We start from the raw sequence: 25,860 nt of genomic DNA on the forward strand, positions 1-25,860 counted from the left end.
TAGCAATGATCATTTCAACATAACTCATTTTGACAAAATTTTGACGAAGTTGATGAAAATGACTATGGCTACACATTTTGATAAGTTGAGGAACCAATGGTAATGAATTTTTAGTTAAGGAACCATTGCTCAAATTTGATTAAAGTTGAGGGACCATTGCTACAATTTACTCCTATTTTTAGTATTTAATTTATTAATTTTATTAATCTTATGAGCTTTGTGTGCCCTCTCATACGGTGATTCCACATTTCCAATAAACTAGGTAACAAACAAGAAGTCAAAACATGTTTTTAGATTTGCAACTTAGTATTATGGTCTAGTGGTATTCATATTCACCTATAAGTGAGAGGTATTAGGTTTTTCGCCAAAGGCGAATTTGAACCACATTATTACTAGCCCATTTAGAGGTTAAGCTCACATCCTCCCTTTAGGGTAAATAATATCGTTTGTTAAAAAAATAAAATGTTTTTAGATTTTCCTTGACACAATTGTTTTCTCTCATTTGAAAAATAATATTGAAGAAAAAGTGAATATTAAGTTGAAATATGAAAAGTCGAAATAACGTAATTTGAACTATAAAAGTTAACCGATTAGTTTTTAGTCTAGTGATATTTGTCTTCTTAATATTAAAACAAGTCACAAGTTCGAAATTTAATGTAATTACAATAGTAATGCAGTTTAATAGCAATTTCACCATTTTTAATTTAAGGTCATACATGAGTAAGAGTCGAGAGACTAAATTTTAGCAATGCTCCTTAAACTCTGGACATTGCGTCTACTTTGTCCAGTGAACATTCAATTTTATTTTAAGCCCTCAAAATTTTGTAAGTTGTGCTTATATCCGCGTGATCGATTTTGTCACAGCTTAATTTCCTAATGTGCAATGCACATAACCAACTATTAGAGTATTTTATGTCAATAAATATTATGAGCTCATTTGGAAATACTTTTAAAATAATTGAAAGCGTTTTTGGAACCAATCTTTAGTAAAAAATGCAAATAAATCATTGAAAAGCTAAAGTTTTCAGGAACCACTTTAAGTGCTTTTAGAACTCCAAAACATATTCTCTAAAAGTTATTTCAGTCATTTTAAAAGCACTTATATCCTCATGTTCAATTTTATCACAATTTAATTTCCTGACGTGCTATACACATAACTATTAAGTCATTTTATGTCAACAAATAATATATATTTGCAAAAATAATTGACCAATACTTGAAATTTTGTTAATTTGAGCTGTAAGAAAAAATTACGAGAAATTGAAACTTAACAAAGATATAATGAGCTTAAAAGATTATATTACACAAAATTAAACCTCAATTTGACAGAATAGTTGACAAATCTAAGGACGGAGAGACAATATTCAGAACAAGGTTAATTAATTTTAATTTAGAATAGATGAGCTATAATTCAATGTTAATGCTAAATTTTCCCCTCATATTTGAGCCGGTCCATGTATAGAGTATAGGTCCAAATAATTTTACCCGATAAATCCAAATTCAACTTGGACCGATACTCGATACGTGGTCCACACGACCCACTGGTGGATTTGGGCTCGTAGTCAGGTAAAAAGCTTAACGGGCCGGGTAAACTGAGGCCCGAACAATGACCCCACATCCCAAATTCCGAATCGGCAAAAATCCTGACAAAGTTGAAAACTCCCGCCAAAGTCCTGTGCCAATTTTCCCGCCAAAGTCCTGTACTAAAGTATGTTTACTGGAAAATGCGAAATGCCAATTCTCAATTCTTCACATCTCACAATCTCCGCCTCCTCCTTCTTTCCCTTCTCCTCCTTCCGCCGCCAGGCCCCCGGCTCATCGCCATCGCCCAAAATCCGTCATAGGGTCGTTTAATTTTGGATTTAGGATATCCAATCGACGGCTAGGATTGGTCCATTCAAGGAAGCAACGGAGTCTTAATTCGCTCCGAGAATATGAGTGCCGTCAACCTTACGAACGTCGCCGTTTTGGACAATCCGGCCGCTTTCCTCAGCCCTTTTCAGTTTGAAATCTCGTACGAGTGCTTGACTCCCCTCAAAGACGGTAATTTTATCGAACCCATGATTCTTCAGTTTAATTTTTTTAATGCATTAGCTGAATTTATAGGAAATTTTATTGGGTTTTGTTTTGCTTGAGATTTAGCTAGGGTTCTTAACATAATTTGCCCAAATTAAAGGACTGACCGAAAAGTAGACCTGAAGTTAGTAGATCTAACCCATAGATTAGTGATTATAATCATTAATTTACTGATTAATTACCCTAATTTTATTTGCAACGTCACTGATTTTGGCATGTGATACTATCCAATTTATTACAGACTTGGAATGGAAGCTGATATATGTGGGATCTGCTGAAGACGAAACTTATGACCAAATGTTGGAGAGTGTGCTTGTTGGTCCTGTCAATGTTGGCAACTACCGTTTCGTCTTTCAGGTAATTACCTCGATTCCTTGTTCCGAGTTCTTGAGTTTGTTTCGGGATCCAAAATCGATGTGAAACCAAATCCTTTCTGTTTATGTGTGTGCGTGTACATGTCTTGGTCTCATGGCAGGCAGACCCTCCAGATCCATCAAAAATACGCGAGGAAGATATCATCGGTGTCACGGTACTGCTATTGACATGTTCTTATCTGGGGCAGGAGTTTGTTAGAGTGGGGTACTATGTGAACAATGATTATGATGATGAGCAGCTGAGGGAGGAACCTCCCTCTAAGGTGTTGGTTGATAGGGTTCAGAGAAACATTTTAGCGGACAAGCCGAGGGTCACAAAGTTCCCTATTAATTTTCATCCCGAGAACGGTGAGAACGCGGAGCAGCAGCCCCCACATTCACCTGATCACGTAACTGAAACAAAGCAGCCCCTTCCTTCTCCCGATTGTGCAGCTGGAGAAAACATCAAGGGAGAAGAACCACCCGCCTCACCTGTACCATCTGTCTGTGTGCAGTAGTAAAGTTGAATTGGCTTCATGATCTCCACGTTGCTACGAGAAATTTGGGTCCGGCGAGCATTTCAGTTGACATAACTATGCTAAATTTTAAACAACCCCAATTTTTTGAAACAAATTGTACCATATACACCAGTGTTATTGCATGTTTTGTGTCACCATTTTATTTTTGGTGTGATAACATGTGGTGCATGGAGGCTAAACGATTTCTATGTGTCTCGTATGATTGTCTTGTAATCGAAACTCAAGAGTTTCGAAATTCAGATTTGTAGTGCAGTTCTACACATTGTGTTCTTTGGATGTTAAATAGGAAAATCAAATGCAATTATTTCAAGTCCAGGAATCCACGAAACAAGAAAAACTTGTGTAGGGCTTCGCTTGTCATTGGACTTTGCTGAGTGTCATTACAACTCCACAAATGAAGTTCTTTCCTTTCTAACTGGTTTTCTAATTGTTTTTTTTCTTTCATGACAATACATTTCCATCGAAAACAGAAGAAAATAGTTGTTTTGATCTGCCTCGTAAAATTACCTATGTCGCACTGTCGATGGCTGGCTTGGTATTCCGAACACAATTGGCAGCCTTCGCTGCCTGAAATGGGGATCTGTATTAAACACGGACAAAATGTATTAGCACGGTGAAACGAAGGGAGTGTCCTGAACTTACCCCTTTATTCCAATCAGTGCGCAAGTTTACCACCACAAGTGCTGTTAGTTGAACAACAAGTCCACAAATGATTCCCATCCAAGGCCCTATACACACAAATTTAAACTTAAATGGCTGATCAAATTCTAAAAGACGCTAGACACTAGTCGGACGGCGGGCTGGAACCTAGCACCTAGGTATATTTAAGTAAATATGTTATATTTTGATTAAATAAATGTCTGTTTATACTTCAAATATATATAATTACATCATAAATTATAAAATAGAATGATGTATATTATGAAGCATTGAAACATAATGAAAACATGAGGAACAAGCATATAATGTGTGTTCATTTAAGTATTCAACAAGTCTCTTACAATTTATTAAAAAAAAATAATGCAAAATGAAAGTTATCTATTTTATGTCTAAGTGAGTCTCAACCTAGACGGATGTCTAGGTGGGTCTGGACGAGCTAAGCATGTGTCAAGGCGGTCTAGGCGTCATTTCTAAATTTTCAAATGTCTAGGTATTAATCGGACCGATGACCACCTACTTAGGTGCTAGGCAAGAATTTTTAGAACAGTGCTGACTAGTGGCCCATGAGGCAAAATAAATTGATAGTCAACGTTTTTCTTTTTTTTTTCTTTAATGTCTAGGCCCACAGATTTTGGGCGTTTTAGCTATGTGCTTTATTAATTTTTTTAATTGCCTTTGGTTTTGCCCAAAGGTTTAAGGTTGTATTTGATTAGCACTTTGGCACACCAATCATGGGGCCGATCGCTGATTATATAAAGCAATGCTAGTTGAGAAATGCTAAAGACTCTTCATAGACCATCTGTCACTTTTTAGAGTTTAACGTCAATTCTGATCTTAACATTATAAAATATTATGTTAAAAACATGAGATGACAGAGTCTATAAAAAGCCCTACTTTTGAGAGTCGCTTAGTGTTCTCGTGGTAGTTTAATTGGAGTCTGCTGCTGATAGTGCATATTTGCCGATTTCATTGTATGACAACAATGTAGAGTCAGATTTTTTTTTTTTCATAATTATTTTGAGCTCGTTTGGAACTAGTTCTATTTAAAAGTGCATTCCGTAAAGCCAATTTTTTTTTTTTTTTAGGCCGCGAAGTCATAATTTCAAGACTGCCAAGGCCAACTGATATCATATAAACCATTCAACTGATAACACAGATGTTTCTAGCTTTGGGTTCGGCAGAAGACGGATAATAGAACAACCATTTCGAAGTACGAATATTCGAAGCTGCAATTCGAAAGAGTATAGTTAGTGCTGATTCAAATAAAAAACATGATCCAACAGTTCTGCTGCATATATATGTATCCTCAAAGAAGAGAACAAGTCACATGGAGAAGAAGAAACTTACCATATTCTTACAGCTGATGGAATGGCAAGTTTGACAGGGGGATGATAATTGCGCGTAACTTGCCAACAACAAGAAGTTAACTCAATTCGAAATGCTAATTGCCAACGCCGCACCATTGTTTCCTAGTCCAAATTTAAAACACAGGGTCCAACAAACACTAATGTGAAGAAAAGCTCTGACTCCAGAGCTGATCATCATTGGAAACACATTGTTTTGCGTCTGTAAAAAATCTGTTGAGGCATTGGAGGAGGCTGAAGGCGAACAGAATTATCCACCTGTTGAAGGTTCCTGCTTCGGCGGACATCTCGTGGTTTTGGCCAGGAGCCATGAGAATGGTGCTTGTGTAAAACCAGATGAGAGCTAAGGGAATGCTTACTGCTAATAATGTTTACATTGCTCTTTGCATGTGGACTCCAAGCATGTGGTACTGTTTGGCTCCATAGGCTTGCCCAATTAGGGTTTCTAATGCACTTCCCATTCCCAACTGTGAGACATGTGTGATATTTTTTATTGAAATTGAATGAAAATTATCAAATTTAAAAAATGCGAGAAAATTTATTTAGAATAAGAATTACTTTATCAGTTTCATTCCTACCACAACTGATAATGTTAGTGAACAATATTTAGAGTTTGTTTGGAAGTGTTTGGAATAATTAATGTCGGTTTCAGATAATTAAAAGCGTTTCTGATCATGTTTAACATAAAAATTTAAAGTGCTCGTATGTTTTAAATGTACCATGAATCACTTATATTTTCATCAAGTATTTTGTAGTGCTTTCTACATAAACACTTGAAAATTATCAGCAGAAGTGTTTTTTTTTTTTTAGAAATATTTTTAAACGGGCCCTTAAAAATAAAAGTATTGAAAGAAACTTGTTGTGTATTATCATCCTAAACATAATGGCTTACATAAATTTCCGTCAACCATCTAATTAGAGTTTCATAAGTTTCCGTCAACCAATTAGACAAAAAGCAGGACAAAGTATGAACAAGTGGTGCGGAAGAGAAACCCAACTGACCAAATACTATGAATCCAGTGACATTAGCAAAGGAAGTGGCCATGGATCCTGGAAAGAGCCAACTCTCCAAGATATTGGCCGACAAACATGACTGATGTGACTTGTAAGCTTTACTGCAACAGGCTTACTTCAATATTCACAGGCCCTGCCAGCCATGGCTGCAATTTTGCTTCTTCAATAACATCCCCACCTCTACAAATTGTTTTCTGAGATGATATTTGCTTCATCATCAAATTCTTGATGGTTTGGAATTAGAGGACTTCTTTCACAAAAATTATCAACTTTGCCACTTGAATCCTATTGTATTTGTTTATAGATAATCACAGGAGAATCCATCCAGAAATAATAAAAAATAGAGAAAATATCAAACAATACATAAAATATGAGGTACAATACGATAGAACAACTTCCAAAACTTTTATCGTCACTTGTTAATTTATCTGTCATAATATGTCATTTTTATTGGTGAATGACGATTGGCCCACAGAAGCAGCATTTTTAAAATTGCTGTTTTTTCAAGTTTGGTAAAAACATGATTTCTGGATATGCCAAACTTTTAAAAGCAAGATGAGTGATACAGAAATAATTTGTCAACATTGATGTAATTTATCGACATATGCTTGATATACGTTACATCAAATATTAGTAGGGACAAAAAATATCCGTATTAAACATTCAAATGGTCCTCAAAAGACATTTACATGTATATTTTCCGGACACAATGGCCGTCGGACCACTTCATCCCTACTTCCATCGCCCCCACTGCCCCCAACCCCCGACCCTCCACCCCCACCACTGCAAGTCTGCCATAAACACACCAAACATAAAAAGCAATTCAACGTTCATAACATCCCGAGAAAAATGAACCAATCCGACGTTATCAGTCTTTTATCAGAACAAAAAGTAACATTTTTTTTCAAAACTGGTTTCAACCACAATGAACATAGTAATGCAGACAGCCCCTGTCTCGAATTGAGAACGCGAAAGCAATGTTCCTACGATGGCAGCGTCCTATACGTGCGTCATTGATTTCCGGCGTCGTTTTCTAGTCGTCTGGTTCTCCAGTTACCGCCGCTGTCAAGAGCCATTCGTGACTGCTGCCTGCCTGCTCTTTTTCAATGCGGCGTAAATTTAAATCTGGGTCCAAAAAAATCAACATGATTAGGTCTAGTATTATCTTTTCTCCACTTTGATTTCTTTTGTGCTCATTTTATATTTTTTTAAATATTAGAGAGAAATTAAAATTTTCTAACTTCATGCATCTTTTAATTTTAAAAAATCAGCTTAATATCTTCTAATAAAAAATTAATATTCAAACATAAATCCATCTGCAAAACATACGACTTAAGTAACACATTTTTTTAAGGGAGATAACTGGTGGCAAGCCACAGTTATCCACCTCTTCAAGGGGCCAGGAAGACTTACAACCTTTCCGGGGGCCTCACAACCCTTCCAGGGGTCGAGAAGATTCATAGAGACATTTTAGCCTTCCTCTGGCCACAAGTCTAGCTTCCACACCAGCATCGACTTTCAGACCTGAGACCTCCAGTTTTTAGTTTTAAGGAAACCTCGTAATCCGTCATTTACCATTGGGCCACCAGGTCGTGGTTAAGTAACATATATTTGAATCTATATTATATTTGTAAGCAAGATATGAATGGGGTTTAGAGCAAGAAATAACAAAAAGAAAAATAAATAAGAAATAATAATTAAAGAGATAATTAGGAAGAAATTTAATTTTTTGTGTGCTTCTTAAAAAACACTGCTTATGCTGTTATGTGAGAATAAAGTCGTGTTTGGTAACTTTTTTATGTAAAAGTGTTTTAACCAAAAAAAACTGTGTCTGAGTGTTTGAGGGTGTACTTGTCATTTCAAAATTTTATTAAATGAGCACCGATTGCTTTGGAAAAAAAACATTTTTTTAGAAGCTAGACCATGCTTATGCTTTTTTAATGTCATTGACAACAATTTTTATAAAACACACTTTTTTTTTTTGTTTTACTAAACATATTTGATGTTCTAGATTTTTAATAAACTTTTTTTTTTTTAAACACCACCATCTCAAACCAGCTCTAAAACTTATTAGTATAGAGATAATTATTGATAATAAAATAATACTAAATTCAATGGATAGACTAAATTTAATAAACTGAACTATTCATAATATATTATGTAAAAAAGTAGACATATATCAAGTTCGTTTTTGTGTGTAATATCTTCTTCTTCTTCTTTTTTGTTGTATTTAAACCCTAATCTTTGCCTCTTTGGTGGCCAAGCAAATAAGATAAGGATTCACAAAACCACTCTGTTTTTCCTGCTGTCATATTGGCTGTATATACGCAGAGTCATATAAAAATGTGAACTTTTGGTCAATTTCCGTGAAATCTCATAACTTTCTCCCTCCGTCTTCTACGTTCCAATCCAAACCTCCAAAGTCAAAACGTCTCACCGGCTAGTGAGGCAGGCGGCCCCCGACGATCCAGCTCCACGCTTCCGCTGCAGACTCCGCCATGGAAGAGAGCTTGCTGTTACCGAAATACGGAGAAGAAAGAAGAAGTAACACTAGTATTCTGACGTGGAGTTCTTTCTTCGAAGAAGTGAAGAGGTTGGGATGCATAGCGGGTCCCATGGTTGCCGTGGTTTTATCTCAGTACTTGTTGCAGGTCATTTCGATGATGATGGTCGGCCACCTGGGCGAGCTCGCTCTCTCCAGCACCGCTATCGCCATCTCCCTCTCCGGCGTCACCGGCTTCAGTCTTTTCGTAAGTCTTTCTTTCTTCCTTTGTATCTTTTGGAATTAACGTCCAACTGTTTTTGTTGCTTATGAATCAAGATTGCATTGTTTTCCAAACTGCGTTATTCTAAAGGTCGTACCCAGTGCACAAGACTCCCGCTTTACGCAGGGTCTGGGAGAGGTGAATGTCGGCTAGCCTTATCCCCATTTATGGAGAGGCTGCTCCCAAGTCTCGAACCCGAGACCTACCGCTTATGGGCGAAGGCACTTGCCATCGCACCAAATGCGACCTCTCATTCCTCTTCGACGCCGGCGCCGCACGAGACCGACGACCTTGACGGTCGACGGCTCGCGACGGGCACGAGACTCGAACTCGGGTGCAGAAAGACTCGAACTCGGGTGCAGAAAGACCATAATCAACTGGCCTAACAGACGTCTGCCATATTCTACACCACCATTGTAGATTATCCTTCTTATTGCATGATTGTCCTTGAATTTTGGCTCTAATCTTTACCCAGTAGCATTTGCATCTGGCTAGTTTTTATCACTTGGTCTGATACTATCTGATGAATACTAATACGACACCCAAGACTGCATTTCGGATTCTATAACTACATAATCAAAGACGTGTTGAAATGAATAACGCACCGGGTATCAAAGAGACAAGAGACAGAGTCACAGAGCACGAAGAGACTTACCGGTTGGAGAAATTTTTTATTGTGACTGGAACACGAGTGGTACACCACGTGTTTTTATATAAGTGGTAGAAAATTTTAATATTTAAGTTATTAACTTTTTAACACAAATATATCACCATCTTGTGTTTCGATCATACTGAAAAATCTCTCCACCGGTTGACGTGTATGACGTTTTTGGCTGTAATATATTTGGTTTCTTTCGCTTTGGCCAAAGATTCCAGGTTTTATTGATTAATTAATCACAAGTGGTTCATTAGCACTTTGCCATCAATCATGGGGCCGGCTAATCATGGGTTATATAAATTAATGCGAGTGTTGCTGGGGCATCTTTTGCTAATATTCACCGGCACTGCAGGACAATAGTTGCACATTCATATTAATGTCTTCTCATAAATATTTTATCCACTAAAATGTTTCCTGTCTACTATGCTTGGACACGACGGCCTACCCTAGTATTCCCATGTCGTGTTGTATCTCCATAACTGTGTCCGTGTCCATGCATCGTAGTTTCTTGTATAAACATTGTCCACAAACCATGTAGAAGTTGAATCTGTGTGCACAGTCGGTTTGTAAAAACACTAAAGATGTGAGGATGCTATGATGTATATCATGAAACTACTTAAAGATAATCTTATAAGCACCAAATTGATGATGATTAAGTACGAATTTCGGCGTAGATGACAAGTTTCAGTGTATTAATGCAAGATTGAAACCATTAGCCGTGCATTGGTAAAGGGTTGATCATGTACTCGGTTTTATATAGATTTGTGTCTAATAACTAAGTGGATTTTGTAACTTGCTGTTTGAACAGTTGGGAATGGCCAGTGCGTTGGAGACTCTGTGTGGTCAAGCATATGGAGCAGAACAATATCAGAAACTTGGACTCCAAACTTACACTGCTATATTTTCTCTCAACTTGGTCTGCCTTCCTTTATCTTTGATATGGATTTATATGGAGAAGTTACTGATTTTCATGGGTCAAGACCCTGTAATTTCTCGTGAAGCCGGCAAGTTCACAATCTGGCTTCTTCCCGCACTTTTCGCTTATGCCACTCTTCAGCCACTCATTAGATACTTTCAGACACAAAGTTTAGTAATTCCTATGCTCATAAGCTCGTGTGCGACCCTTCTGTTCCATATTCCTCTGTGTTGGCTTCTAGTATTCAAGTCTGGACTGAACAACCTTGGAGGAGCATTAGCAATCAGTATTTCATATTGGGTGAATGTGATTCTACTTGCATTGTACATGAAGTTTTCTGATGCTTGTTCCAAAACCCGAGTTCCAATTTCTCTGGAGATCTTCCATGGAATCGGAGAGTTCTTCCGCTTTGCCATCCCTTCTGCAATAATGATATGGTAGTCAATTTCTTCCTTGCATTCTAGTCTCAAGAAGACGTTTTACTATGCTTGATTCTTACAATGTGTTCTTTCCAACGTCAATTCTTTTCTTTTTTATCCATTGATTTTCGTTGATGGTTGCAGCCTTGAGTGGTGGTCATTTGAGCTGCTTATTTTGCTGTCTGGACTTTTACCAAATCCGGCTCTTGAAACTTCAGTTCTCTCTGTATGGTATATATTCTGTATAATAAAAATCAGTTTGTCAATTTGATGACCATGTAGAAAATATGTGATTATTCTCAACTGATTGTTCTGGACAGTCTGCAGACGATTTCTACACTATATGCAATACCATATGGGTTTGGTGCTGCAGCAAGGTATGTTCATGCACATTTATACCGTCAGATTACATTTACACCATCAGCTTATCTTTTTCTTTCTTTGCTTATTGTGCAGTACTAGAGTTTCAAATGAACTAGGAGCTGGTAACCCACAAGGTGCTCGAATAGCTACTTTTGCTGCAATGTTTCTTGCAGTCGCAGAGACAAGTATAATAACCACGACCCTCTTTGCCTGCCGCAATGTATTTGGTTACACTTTTAGCAATGAGAAAGAAGTCATCGATTACGTCACAACCATGGCTCCTCTAGTTTGCCTGTCTGTTACCCTAGACAGTTTTCAAGGGGTCCTTTCGGGTTTATTTCTTTATCTTCTCCTGTTAGCAGTAAATATTTGAGTTCTTTCATGTTTCAGTCTAATGTTATGTGTTTTGTGAATGGTTAAATCAGGTATTGCTAGAGGAACTGGGTGGCAGCATATAGGGGCTTACATAAACCTCGGAGCGTTTTATCTTTGTGGGATTCCAGTTGCAGCCACATTGGCTTTCTGGGTACAACTGAGAGGAAGGGGCCTTTGGATTGGAATACAAGTCGGTGCTTTTGTGCAAACCATGATGCTCTCTTTAGTAACAAGTTGTACAAATTGGGAAAAGCAGGTCTGTTTCTCAACCTTAACTCTCTTTATAAAGTTAATCTTCTCCAGTTGCTTCGACTATTCCACTATTTTCTGTTTGGTTGCCAAGAATCTGGGAGGGAAGACGAAGAACATTTCGTATCTTATGACCACCATTCTAATCCATTCTCTTAAACTGTCTCAAGATGTGTTCTTTTTCTTCAAACTCCCCACTGCTTTGGTATTTCCTTGTTTCTTCTTGGCACTTAAACAGAGCACCTATCCAAAACTAATGGGAGTTGCCAGCCATCCGCAGACACAACGTTTGGTTAAACATGGCCTCCGAGAGGATTTTGATGTTGGTCTTTTGATGTTTCAGGCAAGTAAGGCAAGGGAGAGGATATTTGAGGGAAGGCCCCAACAAGTCAATGGCTTGTGTGAAAAGGCAGAGAGTAATGAGTTTTGACGAGCACAATTCTCTCTATCGCGGGATTAAGGAAGAAGTATTAGCTTGATCCATACTTTTGTCAACAATAGCGGTTAGACATTATTGGTATAGACAATAGACTTGTAATTATTCCTCTAGCTAGCCATCATTATTTTACTTTATAACTAGCCATCATTACTTTGCTTTATAGCTAGCCATCATTACTTTGATTTGCTTTCATTTTCTCCTTATTTTCCTCTTCGGTGTTTTCCTCATGTAATCATCATTTGGCTATGGTACTAGAAGGGGCAAACTATATTATTTGGACTTAACGGAATAATGCAGCAATAGATTGAGTCAAGTGCATCATGTAAGTAGAGACGAATCAACCCGAATGAAGAAAATTTGGTTATGGCACAAGCGATTAGGACATCCCTCATTTGGTTATCCTAAACTTTTATTCCCTGAACTTTCCCAATTCAAAGAATCTGATTTCCATTGTGAAATTTGTATTTTGGCCAAAAGTCATCGTGTTTCCTATCCATTAAGATTAAATAAAAGGTTTGTGCCATTCATGGTCGTTCATTCTGATGTTTGGGGTCCTACCAGAATTCTTACCACTTCTAGATTTAGATGGTTTGTGACATTTATAGATGACTGTACTAGAATGACCTGGGTGTTTCCAATGAAGCACAAGAGTGAAGTTCCTACCAAGTTCAATATTTTTCATCAATATGTTGCAACTCAGTTTGATAAGAAAATTCAGACACTCAGGTCTGATAATGGAGGAGAATATGTCAATCATGTTCTGCATAACTACTTGCAAGAGCATGGTATTGTTCATCAAACCACATGTGCCTATACATTTCAACAAAACAGTGTAGCAGAGAGGAAGAATCGACATCTCTTAGAAGTGGTTCGTGCATCTTTATATGGTGCCAATATGCATTATAAGTTTTGGGGGGAGGCACTGTGTTCTACAACATATCTCATAAATTGAACACCATCCAGTACTCTCCAATATCAAACACCATTCCAAACACTTAACCACCTTCTCACCATTCCATCTATCCCAAACTTAGAACCACGTGTCTTTGGTTGTGTGGCTTATGTACAGGTTTATCCACATCAACTGGGGAAGTTTGATCCATGTGCCATCTGGTGTGTATTCTTAGGTTATTCTGATACAAAAAAGGGATACAAATGTTTTCATCCTCCTACCCAAACTCTATACATCGCTGCAGATGTCCAGTTTCAAGAAGGAAAAACATATTTTTCAAAGGGAGACATTGAGTATCCCCTTCAGGAGGAGAATAGTATGTTTGAAGAGGATACCCAAGACATTAGCAACATTAAAATTGTTGCAGAAATTTCAGAAACTGAGATAAATGTTGATAAGTTGGCAGACGACTGTAATTAAACAATACATGCAGAAACAGAATCATCGACTCCAATATCAGACACAGAAGTACATCTAGCAACATTAAGTCCAGATGGCTTGAGATTGCCTTCTTCGATAGTACCACATGATCAATCAGCCCCTGAACACAATCAACAAGTAACTGATCAATCTAATTATATTGAGATCGTACCTGAGTCAAGTCAAATTGAGTCCACTAATTATCAACTTCCCTCTCGAAAATCTCGAGGGATTCCTAAACAGTTATATGATCCTGATCCTAGAGCCAAGGTTAAATACCCAATTGCTAACCATGTGTCCCTTTATAGGCTATCTACATCATGTGAGGCATTTGTAAATCAATTATTCACTGTATCTATTCCTTGTAGGGTAGAGGATGCTATGAAAGATCCTAGGTGGACTCGTGCAATGAATGAAGAAATGGAGGCACTCCAGAAAAATTTCACTGGGGAGTTAACTAACCTACCTAAGGGGAAGAAATCAGTTGGTTGCAGGTGGATATACACAGTAAAATTCAATGCAGATGTCACTATTGAGCGATACAAAGCAAGGTTAGTGGCAAAAGGCTACACGCAGACATATGTCATTGACTACGGAGAGACTTTTGCCCATGTAGCTAAGATAAGCACTATTCGTGTACTCTTATCCCTAGCAGCAAACCTTGATTGGCCTTTGCAACAATTCGATGTCAAAAATGCTTTCCTGCATGGATATTTAGAAGAAGAAGTTTATATGGAGCTTCCTCCAGGATGCAAGCTGGATCCCAATCAGACCAACAACGTTTGTAAACTAAAAAAGTCGTTGTATGATTTAAAGCAATCACCAAGAGCTTGGTTTGGGAGATTTACCAAATCGATGAAATTTTTTGGATACAAACAAAGTAACTCAGATCATACTCTTTTCTTAAAGCATAAGAAAGGTAAAATCACTGCTTTTATTGTATATGTAGATGACATGGTGGTTACAGGAAATGATCCAGAAGAGAAGGCAGCATTGCAAAAGTATCTAGCAAGTGAATTTGAGATGAAAGATCTCGGTGCTTTAAAGTATTTCTTAGGCATTGAGGTGGCTCGCTCACAATAAGGAATATTTCTATCACAACGGAAATATGTTCTTGATATTTTGACGGAAACTGGGATGCTAGCATGCAAACCAGCAAATACCCCAATTGAGCTGAATCACAAACTTGGTGAATATCCTGATCAGATACCTACCAACAAAGAGAGATATCAACGAATTGTGGGTAAGCTAATATATCTTGCACATACTAGACCAAATATAGCATATGCAGTCAGCATGGTAAGCCAGTTTATGCATGCACCAAGTGAAACACACATGGATGCTGTAAACCGTATCTTGAGGTATTTAAAGTCAGCTCCTGGGAAATGATTAATGTTTTCAAAACATGATCATTTAGACGTTAAAGGCTACACTGATGCTGATTGGGCTGGTGATGTAACTAATAGACGATCAACATCAGGATACTTTGTTATTGTTGGAGGAGGCGTAGTAAGAAACAAAAGGTTGTTGCTAGATCAAGTGCTGAAGCAGAATATCGGAGCATGGCACATGGAGTATGTGAACTGCTTTGGGTGAAGAATTTACTGATAGATTTGGGATTTAGGCCTAAGCATGCTATGCGTCTACATTGTGACAACAAGGCTGCAATTGACATTGCTCACAATCTGGTTCAACTTGATCAAACCAAACAAGTGGATGTGGATAGACATTTTATTAAAGAAAAAATTGAGGCAAGACTTATTGAAGTTCCATTCGTTAAATCTGAAGATCAATTAGCACACATGCTCACCGAAGCAGTCACAAGTTCAGTATTTCATAACTCACTAAGCAAGTTGGGCATCCATGACATCTATGCACCAACTTGAGGGGGAGTGTCAAAAATAGCTGCTAAACATTATTGGTATAGACAATAGATTTGTAATTATTCCTCTAACTAGTCATCTTTACTTTACTTTATAGCTAGTCATCATTACTTTACTTTATAGCTAGCTATCATTACTTTGCTTTGCTTTCCTTTTCTCCTTATTTTCCTCTTCGGTGTTTTCCTCATGTAATCATCATTTGGCTTGTCCACTTGTTAGTACTAGTTTTTGGCCCTCTATAAGAGAGGACTTCCCTCTTGTAAACAAAGAATAATGAAGTATATTTCAATTTTTGAGAACTTTTGACACCGAATTTTTTTGTAATAACACATTCGAATATGGTTGATACATATAGGCTTGTGGCATTCAATCTTGACTACGATAAAGTGAGATAGACGTTTTGAAATGTAACATGGTGTCCTGAATCTCTTGATAGCATTGCATTTGCTGCTCAAAATCTGTATCAGAATGTACACGGCAAGTCTATTGCAATATCTGGCAAGAAAGAGCAACTGAGTTGTGATGAATCAGCAATTTTATAAAATGCGTAAAGTTGACAAAAACTCTGTTGAGTTAGTTTTGTTTTGCAATTTATCCATAATAAATGATCCAATTCACATGCTTAATAGAAACATCACTTCTACTATATCAACCCATATTTCGAAAATTAACGTGTAGATTGAAATATCATAGGATCGAGTTGTAGAAATTGCCTCTTTGCAAAGTAAGAGTAAAGTTGCGTACGATAGACGTTCTCCTACCCTCGCAAAACAGAGAATTTTGTTGGCTCGGGTCGCCTTTTTTAACATAACAACTTTATTTTACTGTAAATAAGCCTTGTAATATTTACTCTGTTTTTCTTTATGTCACATTGGCTCTGCTTTTGTAGCCTAACAAATAAAGATTTTCCATAATTCCTCTGCTTTTATGCATACAATGCCTTTCTTTTATCTCACCAAAAAGGTAAACTTGCCATGTGCATTTACTCCTTAGAATCACCTCTATCAGTCCAAATTGGCCACTTCAGTATATTTTTTGTTGCTGATATAAGCGATATTCTACGCTAAATTCATCTAAATTGCAGGAGAAGAAATCAAACAACATGTGTTTTTTTAATTGTAAATATACCCTATAATCTTGCCTGTTTTGTAGCCCAGCAAATAAAGATTTATAATTGCTCTGTTTTTCTTGCTGTCGTATTTGCTATACACTTGGCAGTGATTCATAAGAAACAGGTAATAATGTCCCCATGAAAGGTCAAAACTTTCCAAATGCCCAACGTCCATAGGTTATTAGGCTTATTGGTTGATCATCAGGTCCTGAGGCGACCGCGGAGACTGAATTCCGCCTGAGTTCCGCCATGGAAGAGAGCTTGCTATTGCCAAAATACAGAGAAGAGCAACGAAGAAGCAGTAGAAATTCAAGTAGTAGTAGTAGTTGTCTAACATGGGTTTCTTTTTATGAAGAAGTAAAGAGGTTGGGATGCATAGCAGGACCAATGGTTGCTGTGGTTCTATCCCAGTACATGCTGCGGTTTATTTCAATGATAATGGTTGGTCACCTGGGTGAACTTGCTCTCTCCAGTTCCTCCATAGCCATCTCCCTCGCCGGCGCCACCGGCTTCAGTCTTTTTGTAAGTCTTTCTTCCTTCCATCTTCTTCTTGTTTTAATATCCACTGCTCTTTTTGATGTTTGGTTTTTGTTTGTGGAAATGCCCACAAACCTTCCACTCTTTTTGCAATGCAATATTCTAAGCTACTCTCGCCTATTTCTTATTGGTAAGGATTTTGAACTCAGGTCACTGTCACGACCATGGAAGAAAATATCGATAATATCGGAAATATCGGTAGTCCGAAAACACGGAAATATCGGTAAAATATCGATATCGATAAAAATTACATGGAAACCACGGAAATTGTAAGAAAAACTTGGAAATTTTAATTGAAACTTTGCAAGATGTTTATTTAGTCAATTATCTATTAGTTTATCACAAAAAATTGGAAGGAAATGCATTGCATGATGGATTTAACTGATTTAAATTGATTATATAGCGAGCTGGCAAACATTGTGAGTGTAAAAAATATGTAGTAATTAATGAAAAAAGTTTAAAGACACCACAATCATTATATATAATGAATTAGTACAATATTTTACACTTTATATATTGCATTTTTTTTTCTCTCAGATAACACACACAGACTGACACATAGCCTGGATATTTTGAAAGCAGGTTTGGATTTTTTTTTTCTTCTCTCGGATAACACACACACACACCCCACTTCTACACACACACACACACTTCAAAGTGCACCCCACTTCTACACACACACACGCACAGACACACTGTAACAACCCAACCCCAAATTTTTATATATTTTCGTGGTTCCCCAAATAATTATGAAATTATCGTTTTAGTCCCCTATCTTAACCAAATCTGGACCATTCATCTTGATTTCCAAATTCTCTCAAGCTACCACATGGCAGCACCCTAGCACCCTCACGTATCTCTCTCTCTCCCCACCCCGTGACCTCTTTCTCCTTCTTTCTTCTCTGCACTCACTCTCCCTCTCTCGAAGACCCTCTCTCTTTCACCCTTTGACCCACACCCGAGAGCACCCACGCACACCCTTCGTGGTACTCCGTCGACGGCATCGTCATCACCTTCTACACGCCGTCGTCTCTCTCTCTCTCTCTTTCTCTCTCTCCCGTTGCTGCGCAACTCGACGAAACCCCAAGAACCTCCGGCGAGTTCTTCATGGGTTATGGTTAGGTAAGCCTCGAACCTCTCTTTCCGTGTTGGTTTGTTGCTTGGATGTGATTATTGAGGTTATTCTGTCCTTTTTACCAAGGATTTAGCACGGAATCAGCCCGGGAATAGGCGCACCCATCTCCGGCGAGACCGTGGGTGTCGAGAGGTTTTCCGATCACCACGGGTCGTTTCACGGCAAATGGAAGGTATAAACGCACTCCTCTCGTCTCGTGCTTTTGTTTGATACCTAGATCGGGGTCTAGAACCCTTGTTTGTGGTCGGCCGGAGCTGTAGAAGCTCCGGCGTTCTTCTCCGAGTAGCACGGTTAAAAAAATATCGCGATATTTTTCCGAAAACCATTTGGATACCTATTTAAATATCCATTACCTGAAAAACCGATAATATCGGCGATATTTCGCCGATATTATCGATATTTTCTTCCATGGTCACGACTAACCGAACTAACCCATGTATGCAAGACGTCACCTTTGAAGCTCCCACCCACCATTGTAGATTATGGGCTTTGCCATCATAATTAACGCCTAATCACGAATTATATGAAGTAATGTGTGTTTAATTGGACTCTGCTACTGCAGATTAATTTGTCTTTCCATAACTCCTCTGTCCACTGAAATGTTTCATGTACAGAAAATTGTTCCCAAACCATGCTGGGATCAATGCTGTGAGTGTTGTATTTATATCATGGAACTTCTTAATGATAATCTTATAAACTACGAATGGAAGCGGACAATGATACGGGGATACGACCGACAAGGGGATAGGTCATATTAACGAGAAGAATTGTTGTATGACTACAAAGGAATACAACATGAGGATACGAGGGAATACCATCGTGTCCATGCATCTAGCTTACAACACAACTTACTGATAATAGAGTTCGAATTTTAGCACAGATGTAGTACTAATTGTTGGAAAATTTAATATTATTATTATTATATTAAATTTCTTAATTGAATGGAAATTATAAGTGATGCCTTTTGGTGGAAATATGTGTCTATCCTAATGAAAAGTTGCAACTTTTGACTCTTCATGAATAGTCACATGCTTTCCAAAGAGGTATCTCAAATTCTATAAATAGGGAAGTTCCCATAGTCACTTAACAACTTTTACACTTACATATTCAAACATATAGTGCACTATTGTTAAAGAGTTTTGTAATGTCCCATTGAGTTCATATGAGAGAGTTTTCAACACAATCGTGGTTCATTGGAGCCTTGTGATTTGGAGTGATACTATTACAAGGACGTGGTCATTGTATCCTGGGAGACAAGCATCGATCAACCATAAGCACCGTAGTGGGACGTAAACTTGTCTTAAGGACAGATTGTCCAAAACTTGCTTTGACTGTATTTTCAAGTTTTTGTAATCTATTATGTCAGGTTCATTTAACATTGGTTACGTACTCATGTGCATGCACTACATTATTTCTTGATTTTCTATGTGATAGCAATTGGACCATAATTTTTCCAGCACTAATATCGAAATAATGACGATTTTCGTAGCGTAGATGTTTATAATCTGTCTAATAATCTATATGAACAGTTGGGAATGGCAAGTGCACTGGAAACTTTATGTGGGCAAGCATATGGAGCAGAGCAATATCAGAAACTTGGACTTCAAACGTACACTGCTATATTTTCTCTCAACATGGTTTGTCTTCCTTTATCTTTGATATGGATATATATGGAGGAGATACTGATTCTCACCGGTCAAGACCCTGCGATTTCTCGCGAAGCCGGAAAATACATAATCTGGCTCATTCCTGGTCTATTTGCTTATGCAACTCTTCAACCGCTCATTCGATACTTTCAAACACAGAGTTTAGTAATGCCTCTGATCGTAACCTCTTTCGCCACCTTTTTATTCCATATTCCTCTCTGCTGGATTCTAATATTCAAGTCTGGATTAGAGCACCTTGGAGGAGCATTAGCAATCGGCATTTCCTATTGGTTGAATGTGATTTTTCTTTGGTTATACATGAAGTTTTCCCCTGCCTGTTCAAAAACTCGTGCTCCAATTTCGAAGGACATATTCCATGGAATCGGAGAATTCTTTCGCTTTGCCCTCCCTTCTGCAGTTATGCAATGGTAGCCAGTTTCTCCCTGTATTTTAGTTTCAAGAAAAGATTTCGATATGCTTAATTTCTTGGTCTTACAATTCTCCAAGTCCTTTGTCTTGGTTCTTGTTGATGGTTGTAGCCTTGAGGGGTGGTCATTCGAGCTGCTTATATTGCTGTCTGGACTTTTACCAAATCCGGCTCTTGAAACCTCAGTTCTGTCTGCATGGTAAGTTTTCTGTTTTTGTTGCATTTCAGATGCCAATCAGATATTCTAAGAACGATGCAGGAAAAAAAATCCAGTTTGATCTCCATTTAGAAAGCTTCTTGTTATTCTAATTGATTGGTTTGGACAGTCTTCTGGCGATTTCAACGATCTATGCAATACCCTATGCGTTTGGTGCTGCAGTAAGGTATGCTCAAACATTGAGCACTTAAGTCTCAACTCTTTAAGTTCCATCAAACTATACGTATTTGCGTGCTAAATCGCAATGCAGTTAAATTTGCATAAAAAGATCTCTAATAAGCAATAACTTATCTTTTTCTTTCCTTTGGTGTTGTACAGTACTAGAGTTTCAAATGAACTGGGAGCTGGTAACCCACAACGTGCTCGTATAGCTACTTTTGCTGCGATGCTTCTTGCAGTCGCAGAGACAAGTATAACAACCACGATCCTCTTTGCCTGCCGGAAAGTATTTGGTTACACTTTTAGCAACGAGAAAGAAGTCATCGATTACGTCACAATCATGGTTCCTCTAATTTGCCTTTCTGTCATACTAGACAGTATGCACGGGGTCCTTACAGGTCAGTTGCCTTATCTTCTGCCGATAGTATTACAGGATTAAGCATTGTTCTAAAGAATAACTTCATTCGTGTTTGGATCTAATGCTATATGTTTTTTGAACCGCTAAATCAGGTGTTGCTAGAGGAACTGGGTGGCAGCACATAGGGGCTTACATCAACCTTGGAGCATATTATCTTTGTGGAATCCCCGTTGCTATCGTGTTGGCTTTCTGGGCACAGCTAAGAGGAAGGGGCCTTTGGATTGGTATACAAGTTGGTGCTTTTGTGCAAGTCAGTCTGCTCGCTTTAGTAACATGTTGTACAAATTGGGAAAAGCAGGTTAAATCCTCGACCCTAACTCGATCTTCTCCGCATTCATTTCCAAAATTCTCTGTTTGGTTGCCAAGAAGTCGGGAGGAAAGATGAAGAACATTTTCTCTTACGAGTACAACGATATGTTCTTTTTGTTCAAACTCCCTACTTGAAAGCCAACCACAGACACAACATTTCATTAAGCACGACCTCCTTTTATGTGGTTTCGAGGATATTAAGGTTGGTCTTTTCAAGTTTCAGGCAAGTAAGGCAAGGGAGAGGATATTTGACAGGAGCCCCCCTGGAAGTTAATGCCTTGTGTGACAAGGCAGAGAGTAATAACACATTCGCATATCATTGATACATATAGGCTTGTGGCATTCAGTCTTGACTACGATCAAGTTGTATAGACGTTTTGAAATGCAACATGGTGTCCCGAGTCTCCTGATAGCATTGCATTTGCTACTCAAAATCTGTATGACAATGAACGCGGGCAACAAAGAGCAGCTGAGTTCTGATGACCCATTGTTTGTACCCAATTTTAATCTATCTGCCCACCCGTGCAATCGTGGCCGTTGAGTGAGACCCTCCGATAGCTTCGAGAGTAAATAAATGTTTTTGATAACTTCTTTAAGATTTTATCATTGGTTTTTATCATGATAATCATCTTGGAGTTTTTATTTAAAATGTTTTGACAGCAACAAAGTAAAGATGATAGAATCCTTCTCCCACGCAATCACGTTTTGATTTTATAAGCAGTGTGATTGCTTTCCAATTCCACAAATTCAAATGAGATGAAGGATTGTTAAGGTGAAGAAATTTTTCATTGTGATGGAAACACGGATGGTACATCACGTATTTTTATGTAAGTAATGATAAATTTTATTTTTTAAATTATTAACTTTTTAACCTACAAATTCCACCATTTGTATAGTGATACGTGGTGTATCACCTCGTGTGCCGATTACACTGAAAAATCTCTCGTTAAGGTGGGCACGTGTTTGGGATTTATGACTTTGCATGGCAGCATGGGGATTAGCTACCCTCCATGCAAATTATGCATGCACGGGGTGGTTGGTCAAAGCCTAAGATGCCAAAAAATAAAAAGAAGAGATAAAGAATGCAAATTATGCATGCACACCCCGGTTGGTCAAAGCCTAAGATGCCAAAAAATAAAAAGAAGAGATAAAGATGGAGTTTCATCCCCACCAAATGATGATGAGGGTGCCAAATCACAAGAGGGTTTTGAAATATCATGACTCTATCCTATTCTATTGCATGGTTTGAGTCGATCTGGTGCACGTGGCTTAAGTGGGTAATGCCAAGTGAGGATCATTTGTCACAATGAATATCTTGTATTCATTTTGTTCGCTGAGCAGACTCACCTCATAAATGTAAAGCTCCAGACAACATTCAAGGACCTTCGAGACAACACACAGATCTATCATGTGCAAACTCTTGAACACACAGATCTATCATGTGCAAACTTTTGCTTTATGTGAAACCCTCTCATCTTTGAGAAAAATACGGATCTTCCTAACTTCGTCAAGCAGACCCTGCAATTTGTAGAAATGGCTCTATACTTGACAATCGGCGACATCTTGTAATTTGTAGAAATAGCTCTGGAGCCGTAGAATCAAGTGATCAAGGAGTACCTTGCAATTTGTTGAAATAGCTCTACTCCAAGTTCGGTTAACTATTTATCCAAATCTCTATCAACAAAAGGTCCTTGCATCCTTGTTGGAAGAGGTCACTTCATTAGCTTTCTCAACTAAGTGAGGTGTTACCAGGTTATGTCATTCGGCACATTGAAAGCTGAATATTTATTGAACTTCATAGAAACTAGCAGTCTTGCCTTTAGGTTCTAGAACCCAAAGGTCGAGACAAGTTCCTTCCTCAGTCGCAGTTGTGAAAAACAGAAGTTAGCACCTCGTTCGACACCACCACCACTCATTTACTCATCGACTAAGCTCGAGCTCGGTCACCAAATTGACATGCTCCGCATTCAACCGAAAAACATAATTAGCTATTACCTATTCGGCCTGGAACGCTTGATAATTTTTAGGATAAACACTCATATATCGAAATTAACGCGCACATAAGCCCTATAGTATTTGCTCTGTTTTTCTTGCTGTCACATTGGCTCTGCTTTTGTAGCCTAACAAATAAAGATTTCCCATAACTTCTCTGCTTTTATGTATACAATGCCTTTCTCCTTATCTCTTCGTATCATGTGCACCAAAAATAGAGATTTTTGGCATGTCTACTTAGGTCATCTTCAACCGATCCGGCTAAAGGGTCATAAGGCTAAAAATAGCCCGTTTTGACCTAAAAATCATCTCCAACCGAGGGTTAGGCCAAAAGGCTTTTGGGCCCCATCCGGCCAAAAATAGGAGAACCGACCAATGGGCTGGCCAAGAGCAGCCAGCCTTATAACCCAACCCAAGCACATGCTACCTGACGTCAGGTTAAAGTTTTATTTTATTTTTTGATGAAATTTAAAAGAAAAAAAATCTAATTTTTTTTAATAAATACCTAAGTCATTTCTACCATATTTCTCACATCATTTTCACCATTCCATACTATATTACCTCATTTTATTTCAATTATTCACCAATTTTTCACATCCTTTTCATTTTATAAAGATAAGAAATCCGAAAGCTTATTAATTTAGCAACAAGTGGCACTCAAAATATGTCCGAAAATCTTATTTTAACATTGTAGTTCAATTCAATTAAAATAATAAATTATGTTTGGCCTTGGCCCTTTGGCCCCCTCGGTTGGAGATGATTTTTTGTCAAAGGGCTATGTTTGGCCTATGACCTTTTGGCTCTCTCGGTTGGAAATGGTATAAAATATGGCCAAACACTGTTCATTAAAATATATTTTGTTTTTCAGGGCTAAAGGGAGTCATTTGGCCTTCTTTCGGCCATCTCCAACCGAAAGAGGGCTAAATGGCCATGTTCAACCTATAGTCCTGCAATAAATTATATTTTAATGAACCGTGCTAGGCTGTATTTTATACCATCTCCAACCGAATGGGCCAAAAGGTCATAGGCCAAACATAGCAATTTGACAAAAAATCATCTCCAACCGAGGGGGCCAAAGGGTCATAGGCCAAACATAATTTATTTTTTTAATTAAATTAATATGGTTAATTAAATTAAACTACCATATTAAAATAAGGTTTTCGGACATATTTTGAGTGTCACTTGTTGCCAAATGAATAAGCCTCTGGATTTCTTATCGTTATATAATCTCAATAATTTTTTTGAATAGGATTTCGAGTGACACGTGTCGCTAACGTGAGTAACTCTTCAGATTTCTTATCTTTATGTAATCTCAATAATTTTTTTGATAGGATTTCGAGTGACACGTGTCGTTAGAGTGAGCAACTCTCCAGATTTCTTATCTTTATGTAATCTTAATAATTTTTCGGATAGGATTTCGAGTGTCACATGTCAAAATATAATTGGTTGTGCAAATTTTAGATAGGATACGTGAAACTTCTTATCTTCAACTTTTAATGTTGTAGGAATGATGTAGGTATTTATAGAAAAAAAAATAGATTTTTTTTTAAATTCGTCAAAAATAAAATTCCAACGATAAACTGACGGCATCAAGACGTTAGCTAACCATTGCTAATTGGAGTCATGCTGACGCTAGGTTGCTGTTAGCATTCAAATGGATTGAGCTGGAGGGCTTGACACTTTGGAGCTGGAAGGCTGGCAAAATGTCAAGCTTGACATTCTGGCACTAGAGGGCTGGCTGGAAATGGCCAGCCCACTGGCTTGGGGGTTTGGGTTTGGTGAGGCCCACGAGCCCTTTGGCTTAGCTTTCAATTAGAGATGGTTTTCGTGTCATTCCGAGCTATTTTTAGCCGTATGGCCTTTTGATCGGATCGGTTGGAGATAACCTTATTGATGGAAAGATATAGAGATGGGAAAAAGGATTTACACATGGTCTTTATAGATTTGGAAAAAGCGTATGATAGGGTCCCAAGAGACATTCTTTGGAGGATTTTAGAGAAGAAAGGAGTACGAGTAGCATATATCCAAGCTATAAAGGATATGTATGAAGGAGCAAAGACTGCCATAAGAACTCATGAAGGACAAACCGAAAGCTTTCCCATAACTGTAGGATTACATCAAGGCTCATCCTTAAGTCCTTACCTTTTTGCGTTGGTAATGGATGAGTTAACAAGACATATTCAAGATGATATTCCTTGGTGTATGCTTTTCGCAGACGATATAGTGTTGATAGATGAAACTCAGGAAGGGGTAAATGCAAAGCTTAACCTTTGGAGAGAAGTGTTGGAATCTAAAGGTCTTCGCCTAAGCCGATCAAAGACAGAATATATTGAGTGCAAGTTCAGTGCAAATGGAGGCCAAAACGAGTTAGGGGTGAGGATCGGAGATCAAGAAATACCAAAGAGCGACCGTTTTCGTTACCTAGGATCTATCTTGCAAAAGAACGGAGAATTAGATGGAGATC

The 25,860-nt window shown here is 38.0% G+C and overlaps 2 protein-coding genes and 1 pseudogene across 6 annotated transcripts in view; 2 read left to right on the plus strand and 1 right to left on the minus strand.

The window, feature by feature from the left end:
* The first annotated feature begins 1,740 nt into the window (after window positions 1-1,740).
* On the plus strand, window positions 1,741-3,278 carry LOC126595748 (probable histone chaperone ASF1A). Its single transcript, XM_050262051.1, has 3 exons — window positions 1,741-2,043; window positions 2,318-2,433; window positions 2,552-3,278. The coding sequence occupies exons 1-3, from the start codon at window positions 1,935-1,937 to the stop codon at window positions 2,945-2,947; spliced, it is 621 nt and encodes a 206-aa protein (XP_050118008.1). The 5' UTR covers window positions 1,741-1,934; the 3' UTR covers window positions 2,948-3,278.
* A 197-nt stretch (window positions 3,279-3,475) lies between these two features.
* Window positions 3,476-7,577, minus strand: LOC126596737 (protein DETOXIFICATION 17-like; annotated as a pseudogene).
* Window positions 7,578-8,221: 644 nt separating this feature from the next.
* LOC126596502 (protein DETOXIFICATION 12-like) overlaps window positions 8,222-25,860 on the plus strand; it is a 28,185-nt gene continuing 10,546 nt past the window's right edge. Inside the window, exons 1-7 of one of the 5 annotated variants that reach the window (XM_050263108.1) lie at window positions 8,248-8,756; window positions 10,238-10,782; window positions 10,909-10,995; window positions 11,085-11,141; window positions 11,221-11,459; window positions 11,553-11,758; window positions 21,628-21,693. In XM_050263108.1, the coding sequence (XP_050119065.1) occupies window positions 8,505-8,756; window positions 10,238-10,782; window positions 10,909-10,995; window positions 11,085-11,141; window positions 11,221-11,459; window positions 11,553-11,758; window positions 21,628-21,678 (1,437 nt within the window). In that variant the 5' untranslated portion in view covers window positions 8,248-8,504 and the 3' untranslated portion in view covers window positions 21,679-21,693. Of the gene's footprint in view, window positions 8,757-10,237; window positions 10,783-10,908; window positions 10,996-11,084; window positions 11,142-11,220; window positions 11,460-11,552; window positions 11,759-12,094; window positions 12,383-16,689; window positions 17,079-19,757; window positions 20,303-20,413; window positions 20,501-20,627; window positions 20,685-20,836; window positions 21,076-21,187; window positions 21,394-21,627; window positions 21,717-25,860 lie in introns of those variants that run through there. The other 4 variants (XM_050263111.1, XM_050263105.1, XM_050263107.1 and 1 more) reach the window with 4 other exon arrangements.

Source organism: Malus sylvestris, chromosome 13 (genome assembly GCF_916048215.2).
Source record: "Malus sylvestris chromosome 13, drMalSylv7.2, whole genome shotgun sequence".
Taxonomy (NCBI): Eukaryota; Viridiplantae; Streptophyta; class Magnoliopsida; order Rosales; family Rosaceae; genus Malus; species Malus sylvestris.

What these genes read in the sequence shown, in the direction of transcription:
- LOC126595748 (XM_050262051.1), top strand. Translation starts at nt 1,935, where the DNA reads ATGAGTGCCGTCAACCTTACGAACGTCGCCGTTTTGGACAATCCGGCC. An exon ending in CTTGACTCCCCTCAAAGACG is followed by an intron (nt 2,044 to 2,317) that starts GTAATTTTATCG and finishes AATTTATTACAG; the next exon opens with ACTTGGAATGGAAGCTGATA. An exon ending in ACTACCGTTTCGTCTTTCAG is followed by an intron (nt 2,434 to 2,551) that starts GTAATTACCTCG and finishes GTCTCATGGCAG; the next exon opens with GCAGACCCTCCAGATCCATC.